Source organism: Rhinoraja longicauda, chromosome 12 (genome assembly GCF_053455715.1).
Source record: "Rhinoraja longicauda isolate Sanriku21f chromosome 12, sRhiLon1.1, whole genome shotgun sequence".
Lineage (NCBI taxonomy): Eukaryota > Metazoa > Chordata > Chondrichthyes > Rajiformes > Arhynchobatidae > Rhinoraja > Rhinoraja longicauda.
The window spans coordinates 32,298,669-32,307,003 of NC_135964.1; the positions used below are offsets into that span (position 1 = coordinate 32,298,669).

The 8,335-nt window shown below is 42.2% G+C and overlaps 1 protein-coding gene across 4 annotated transcripts in view; it reads left to right on the forward strand.

Moving 5' to 3' along the window:
• fndc3a (fibronectin type III domain containing 3A) overlaps nucleotides 1-5,933 on the forward strand; it is a 133,556-nt gene extending 127,623 nt beyond the window's left edge. For all 4 annotated transcript variants that reach the window (XM_078409418.1, XM_078409422.1, XM_078409419.1 and 1 more), the window contains one exon: nucleotides 3,196-5,933. In XM_078409418.1, coding sequence (XP_078265544.1) covers nucleotides 3,196-3,510 — 315 coding nt within the window. In that variant the 3' untranslated portion in view covers nucleotides 3,511-5,933. The remainder of the gene's footprint in view (nucleotides 1-3,195) is intronic.
• The last annotated feature ends 2,402 nt before the right edge of the window (nucleotides 5,934-8,335 follow it).

Below are 8,335 nucleotides of genomic sequence, written 5' to 3' on the forward strand. Positions count from 1 at the left end.
ATATACCTGGTATCATAACATTGTGTTGTCAATTTGAATTTGAACCACAATGGTGAATAGCAATGCTTGAAACCAGCACAAGTATAGAGAAATTGCACTGTGATGTTGTGGTTATTGGAAAAGTGAGATTGGTAAATTGTCCATACAAGTTTTTAAAAATCTGTTCTTTCGACTTCTCCACTGCAACATCAGCCCTTTACAGATGCAAGTACCATCTTGAGTAATTTATAAATCAAATTATTGAAACTTTAGATTATTTTTATTAACATGTAACAGTAATTTAATTCATAGTGATTTTAGAATATTAGTTTAATTTATTGTCGCGTGTACTGAAAGAACCTTTATGTTTGGTCTTTATAACTGGACAAATATGATCAAGCAAGAATGTTTTCGCCAGAGTGATTAAGATCTAACCAATATTTCACACAATTACATTTTTCCTTCCTGCAGGTAATAACTTTAGTATCAATAGTAATGTAATAAGTAGTATTGGTAATTAACCATAATCACGTAGTAATGAATTGTTGAAATTTATATTTTAGCATTCATCACAATCATTTCAAATTTGTGACCATTCTGAGCAATTCAATTTTAATAGCAATGGTTTCTGTCAGGAAAATATTTTATCACCCAAGAGCACAGTCATCCTCTGTTCATTGAAGGCAGCCATTATAAAGAGGGTGCGAAGCAAGTCACTTGTTTTTCAGTGGGCTTATTCTGGAATCCAATAGTAGACGAAGAGTGATTGATACCTAGTTTGTGCTGAGAGGAGATTGTGGAATCAGATACATCTATTACGTTTAAGAAGCATTTTGACAGATGCTTAAATAGGTGTGTCATTGAGGGAAAAGGTCCTATTGTGGAGAGCAGCACTGGTCAAAGGCACCTAATCAAAAAAATAACCATACATTACCACTCTCTGCCTTCTTCCATCAAGTCAATTTTGTATCCAGTTAGCAGCTCACCTTGGATCCCTTGTGTTCTCACCTCTGGGCTGGTCCAGAAAGTGGGATCACATGGGTTCTAAGGTTAACTAAATAATTAGGTGTAAAATTGGCTTAGTGGAAGGAGACAGAGTGGTAACGGAGGGTTGTTTTTCAAATAGGAGACATGTGGTTGGTGCTGGGTCCCCTATTGATTGATATATTAAAACATAATTTGGCTTGAGTCATGAGGACAGACTAGATAGGCTGGTGGCATTGGGAGCGGAGGGATCATAAGGTCATAAGTGATAGGAGCAGAATTAGGCCATTTGGTCCATCGTATACTCCGCCATTCAATCATGGCTAATTGATCTAACCCCATTCTCCTACCTTCTCCCTGTAACCCCTGACAGGATGATCTTATCATGGTTTATAAAATCATGCGGGGCATAGATAAGAAGGATTCACAGTCTTGTCCCAGGACAGGGAAGTCTAAAACTAGATGGCATTGGTTTAAGGTGAGATGAGAAAGATTTAAAGCAGAAACAAAAGACAAGTTGTTCACACAGAAGATGGTGGGAAGATAGAATGTGCTCCCAAAGGAAGTAATAGCGGCAGATACAATTATAGTATTTAAAAGACATTTGGTCAAGCGCATGGATAGGTAAGACTTAGAGGGTTATGGCTCTTATGCAGTCAAATGGAACTAGCTCACTAGCTTGGTCAGCATTAACACAGAGGGCTGAAGGGCCTGTTTCCATGCTCTACAACTATGGTTCCAAATGTGATTAGTGTAGATAGAATGGTTACCATGATTATGGTGGGTTGAAGCTCTCAATTGTAAGTCTAAGAGGCTGGAAATATGGAAAAACTTCAATTCTGAAAAGACTCAGCATTTCAGATAACATTTGAAAGTTAATGTTTCAGGCTGATGTCCTTTAATCAGAGAGAGAAAAGAGATGGTAACATTTTTAAATTTACAGAGAGGTAGAGGCAGAACAACATGGAGCTCTGTAATTGATGGAGGGCAGGAGTGAATGAAAATAATGGTGGGGCTAGCCTTTCAAGTATAACTTGAATAGCTCGTGGGAAAATGGTAAATGTGAGATAAATAAAATATGTAAATAAATCTGGAAAGGTTGATTGTTGAAGCTGAAATTGTTGGATTCAATGTTGAGTCCCATGAAGCTCAATTTAAGTGCTCTTCACAGACGCATGCTGCTCTGTTGAATATTTCCAGCATTTTCTCATTCTAGAGTGCTTTACAATATTGCCACTTCTGTTGCGGCAAGTAATTATCTTGAGTAGAAGTGATTAGTAATCCAGAGGCTTGGAGCAAAAAAACATTTAAGTCCATTCAGATCCCACCAGAGGAGCATGAGAATTTGAATTACATACAAAGCTTGTGGTTAGATGTTCCTTATTTTGATGAAATATACAAGAAAGGCACAAGTGCAGAAACCCCTCCTTTTAAAATGGCCTGGGAGCAAGAGTCACCGTCCTCAAATAATTTTGGTGATGTACATGAATGCTAACGTCCTGTATTACTATAGAGAATCTGTTCTCTGTTGCTATCCTTTTCTCCATCCACAGCTAAAGACACTTGGTTTTCCCTATGAGATAGAAGTTATATATAATTAAGGTTTGTACATTGCTCCATAAGGTCAAGGACATGCACTGGTGCTCCTTTCTAAATTTGCAACACAAAAATCCTATTCCTTTCTCTAATTCAAATTAGGGGTGTTCTGATTCCTTACATAGAATATCTTAGAAAAGCAGCAAAGGAAAAGAGCACTTAGCCCACATTTCTCTTGCTGCAATCCTTTCCTCAGTAACATTATACTTGATCGGCTATGTTCATAACCTTTTATCTCCCCACCAATTCCTCAGTGGCCTTTAACGATTCTGATTCTGTCTAAAGTTGACACGGTTTCTGCTTCAAATGCTATTTTCAATGGCAGAGCCTAATAACTCTGTAACAAGTATGTTTCTACTTTTCACTTTCTGAAATATGCACTTGGTGTCACTCACAATTTAGGCTCTCCAATATCCAGAGGTATATTTGTCTTCTCTCCACTTGGCAAAGGTGAATTACACAATTTTAAAAAAATTGTGTTCCTCTCCCTCTCACGCAAGCTTGTATGATGAGAAAGAAGTGTTTAAATCATAACACAACTAAAAGTAAAATATGAGCCTTTTTTAAAGGATTTTGTACTTTAAAATTCCATAATTCTTCTGTTACTTCTGCAATTATTTGTTTTATTATTTTCAGATATATAAGGGTCCAGAAACAACCTTCCAAGTTTCAAACCTCCAGTTAAACTGTGAATATCGTTTTCGAGTGTGTGCCATTCGCCAGTGCCAAGGCACTCAAGGGTTTCATGATCTGGTGGGCCCTTACAGTGCTCCTGTAACATTACATTCTCAGAGGAATGAAACACCAACCAGCAGCAGCAAAGACACTACAGAAGTCACAAAGACAGCACAGACATTAAGTGATGAGCAGTGTGCTGCCCTTATCCTTGCATTGTTTGCCGTAGTCTCTGTTTTGATTGCTTTCATTGTTCAATACTTTGTCATCAAGTGAAAAGTTATTAGTATTTCAATGTCTCTCTGCCATGTATTACTTGTGTTGTAATATCGAATTATTGATGTTAATTATGCTTTTAAACTGATGATGGTATCCAATCTTGCATAGAGGCTCTTTGCCAGTATCGCGGCCATTGTCGCTCCCTTAATTCTTGCTTGTTAACAAAATTCTGGCAGTGTAGAAATAGTGTTCCATCAGAGATATGTTGAAAGTAGCAACAGTCTTATACAAGAAGTGACAACTGGTTAAATCCAGTACCATTTTGTATAGGACCCCTTTAAGCTGCTTCTGAATGTTGACGTGGCATGTTTGGAGTTAGCGTTTTACCAGAGATTTTTTTTTAAACTTTCAATAAGGGATCATGTGAAAATGCTCAGATGAATGGAAGAGAAAATTGATGTACTTTAGTGCAGTCAGCTAAATATGTTACAGGAACAGAAATTGAGTGTATTAAATTTTGTGAAGTGAGATAAAGTTTAGAACAGTTGCAAGAAAAACAGTAAGCCCAAACTGTGAAACGGAAACTTTGGTAGTTGTGCAATTTCTACCTTTTCGCAAATATAGCTGAAAAAAATGAAGAGGGACCTTTTGGACTAAATTGCCAGTAATACGAGAAACTTGTGATTGTGTGGATAAAAGCTACTCCGTGTGTGATACAGTTAAATATTTCAGTATTAAGGTCTTTGTGTCACCAAGATAAACTAAAAGTATCATGTTTTACAAAGGTAGGTAATTACTGCTCTGCTGTCATACACACATATACACCCACAAGTTATAATGGATCTTTATATTCACTGCTTCATATTACATCTTGGGCATATTTTTTAATATTAGCATTTTTTGGCAAAGAAATGCTTTGCAATTGAAAATTATTTAAAAATTAATCTTAAATTCATATTAAAATTAACCCATTCCATATAGGCCTACTCGAGACAAAAACCCAAACCATAAATGAGAGTTCCTGCCAAACTGTAAAAAGAATCACTAATAGCACCAAGTATCACTAAAACAACACTACAACAAAACACGGAAAATATTGGCTGCGTTGCAGAGATAATATATTTCAGAAGGTTGCATATCAGCCATGTTGTAGTTTAGTACTTTGCAACTATTGTATCATAGCTATGTATCATAGCTATCACCTGGAACTATGCCCTATGCCCGAGTGGAAGGCCAGTTGTTATTGGTCCTATAGTCCAATTAAACTTCCTAGCACCTTAAATGCTGTCTCCATAATTGCACATAATCAGAATAGATACTGTTGATAAAGAAATTGATTTGTTAGATTATTACATGTCCTTCAATTAATATTGTTTTTTTTCATATACTGTGCAATTCATTCAAAAAATTTTGGTTAGTCTCTTATTTATTCTAAAAATAGATATAAAATCCTAGGTTATTAACATTCAGTAGTGTGCGCTACCAGTTATGTTGTGCTGCAAATCACTTTGTTTTATGTGTCACTTTATTTGAAGGAGGGAAGGGGTATATGAAAGTTTGATTAAAAAAACACGCAAATCCTGTACAAAGTGAACTTACTGCATTGTCAGGTACGTTTACATTTCCCTTTTACTTTTTAAGTTGAGTTGTGTTGCACTTCAATGTTAGCAAGTGTTACCCAAAGAAAGTATACTGTGCATCTCAAGTTGGATGATTGCAAATGCTGAGTGTTTCATGTCTGATCCTTTCCTCTGATCACCAGCTGCTGAAATCTTTATGCATTTTTTAAAGCCGCTAGCAAATCAGAAGCATCATTTATCTTTCAGGTTTTCCTTAGCTTTATTTTAACTTAATCAGAAATCAAATACCCTTAATATGTCTCTCTAAAACTGCAGCCTTAATTACATTTCATATGCATTGGTTAAACCATCTGGCTCGATGGGATTTTTTTCCCAATTTCCACAATGGTAGCTTTTTCTATCGTGACACTGGCATCTTCGGTAAAAAAAACAGAAATGTTTTGGCCAGAATCTGTAAGATTCCGTTGTTTGGTGGATTTTTGATGGTTCTCTTTCATGACAATGTGGGCTCAATTTTAAAACATTCTGCTAAATTTGTTGTTGTTGTTGAAAAGCTGGAAGAGTTTATTTTGACAGTCAAATTCAAATCCATTCCTATTTTTGATAGTTGCATATGATCAGTCATTTACAAATGTAATTGTATTTTCCATACTCTCATTGCCGTTTCCTGTATTGGGGGGCAGTGTTTTTAGATGTAACTAAGCTTCACAGTTACCTCATTGATTGTACATTCCAAAAACTATGAAAACTTTTGGAACAGTTCCAAATATACAGCATATCACTTGTATTATGTCCGATTTAGTACTGATGATGTAAAGCTGCCATAAAATGTATAAACTCTGAAATATGTATCTAAATCCAAATTGTAAATCAGCAGGTAATACATAAAACAAAATTCATGCACAATAAATAATGTATGATTCTTTGCATTGTCTTCTGCCTTTATTCATTTGAGTTAAGGTTATGTTGCAAGTTTTTGATGCAGAGAAATATTAGGTGAGACAGTGACTTAAATTGCTTCTCAATTTCATGAATAATGAAGATGAAAAAAATATTGATGTAAATATGGTTTTGCTATTAGTACAGCTATAAAATCTGAGCTGTTAAATTCAACTTTGCTTCATTAAACTTATCTTGCTTAATTTAAAGCTACATTTGCTGCAATTGAGTTGGATATTCATCATTAATCTGGAGCTGACTCTTATTTTAGAAAGAGACCCCTCCAGATCAAGCTAATCATAGTCATTGGTTCTTAAGTGTGATGACCCCAGTTAACAAAATAATGATGTGGCAACTATATGTGCTGACAGATGTTTCCTCAAAGTGACACTGCATTTGTATAGACCCAGGTGTGGCGGCACCCGGGGGCTAGGCCACTCCCTTGGTCATTCCACTCGGCACTCAGTGGACGGGAGGGATTAGGTCACTTCCTGGGTCAGTCCCCTTGGGTCAGGTGGTCTGGGACTATAAAGGGTTTGGGTGTGTCGACTCACGTTCTTCTTGAGTGCGGTGTTTGATACCACAGGTAATAAAGTTATTAATTACTCACCTGGCGTCTGGCCTGATTATCGCGGTGACCGCACCCACTACACTGGTGACCCCGACTTTCCCTCGCAAGTCGCGATGGACCAGAACCTGCTACTACCCGACTCTTCCAGTCAACCACAACCACAACCGCTTTTGGACCTTCCCGCGGACCCTGCCGCCCGCGCAGCTATCCACGCCGTGTCGGTGTGGCTGCCTCCATTGTGGACCGAGGACCCCGACTTCTGGTTTGACCAGGCTGAGGCACAGTTCGCCCTGCGGGGCATAACTGCCGACGCCACTAAATACTTTCACGTGGTCAGCGCCCTCGACCCGGCCACCGCGCGCCTGGTCCGACCCTTCCTCCGCGACCCCCCGGCAACCGATAAATACGTGGCCCTTAAAGCCTTCCTCCGTCAGCAGTTCGGCCTCTGCGAGGCTGAGCGGGCAACCCGGATCCTCCGAATGCCGCCCCTGGGTGACCGCCGCCCGTCGGTACTACTGGCCGACATGCAGGCACTGCTAGGTGACTACGAGCCCGGGTTCCTTTTTAAGCATGTTTACCTGATGCTGCTGCCGTCCGACCTCCGCCAGCAGCTCCTCGACGCCCCATTCCCCAACATGCAGGCGTTGGGCAGGCGCGCCGATGAGCTCATGATGGCCCGTCACCTGGCCCTCGACGCGTTGGAAGTCCATCCGACGGCCGACGACTACCCGCAGGTAGGAGCCTCGATCGCCCGTATCACTACCGCTCCACGACAGCCTTCCCGACGGTATCCGGCTTCAGCAGCTCACCCAGCCGGCGGCGCGTCTTTTTCGCACGGCCCGTCTGCAGTTCCCCCACCCGCCACCGGAGGTCGCTGGTGGTCAGACCCAGGGGTCGCGCGCAGCCTGCCGGCAGTTCCTCCATATGCCACCGGAGGTCGCTGGTGGTCAGATCGGCCCGCACAGCCGCCCGTTTTCACGGAACCCAGCAGAGGGGGCTGGTACTACTTCCATCGGCGGTGGGGCCCTTTGGCCCGTCAATGCCGGCAGCCCTGTTCGTTCCCGGGAAACGCAGAGGCCGGCCGTCACTGATTGCTTCGGCGGCCGGCCAGATTCATCGTGTGTTTGCGTGGGACCGCCGCTCCGGGGCCCGTTTCCTCGTAGACACCGGGGCGGAGGTGAGTGTTGTTCCCCCTTTGCAGGCTGACCTCCGTAGTGGTAACCGCGGTCCCCTCCTCGCCGCAGCCAACGGGACCACAATCCGGTCATATGGTGTGCGCACGATCTCCCTCAACTTCGGGGCGAGCAGCTTCTCGTGGCCATTTGTGATCGCGGATGTGTCCCAGCCACTGTTGGGTGCGGATTTCCTACGGGCACATTCCCTGCTCGTGGACGTTAAGCGGCAGCGTTTAGTGCACTCTGTCACTCTGCAGCCCATTTTCCTCCGCTTGGGCGACCCGGTCGTGCGTCCTGATGGGCCCCTGTCGTCCGTGGACGCTGCGTTCTCGCGAATTCTGGCCGAATTCCCCGATATTCTGGACTCCCAGTTCCACTCCGCCGCCCCGAAGCATGGGGTGGTGCACCATATAACGACTACTGGCCCGCCCTTGTACGCCCGGGCACGGCGTCTTCCACCGGACAAGCTCCGTCTCGCTCGGGAGGAGTTCCGCCTTATGGAGTCACTGGGGATCGTGCGCCGTTCAGACAGCCCGTGGGCGTCCCCGCTACATATGGTCCCCAAGGCAGACAGTGGTTGGCGTCCTTGCGGAGATTACCGCCGGCTTAATGATGCC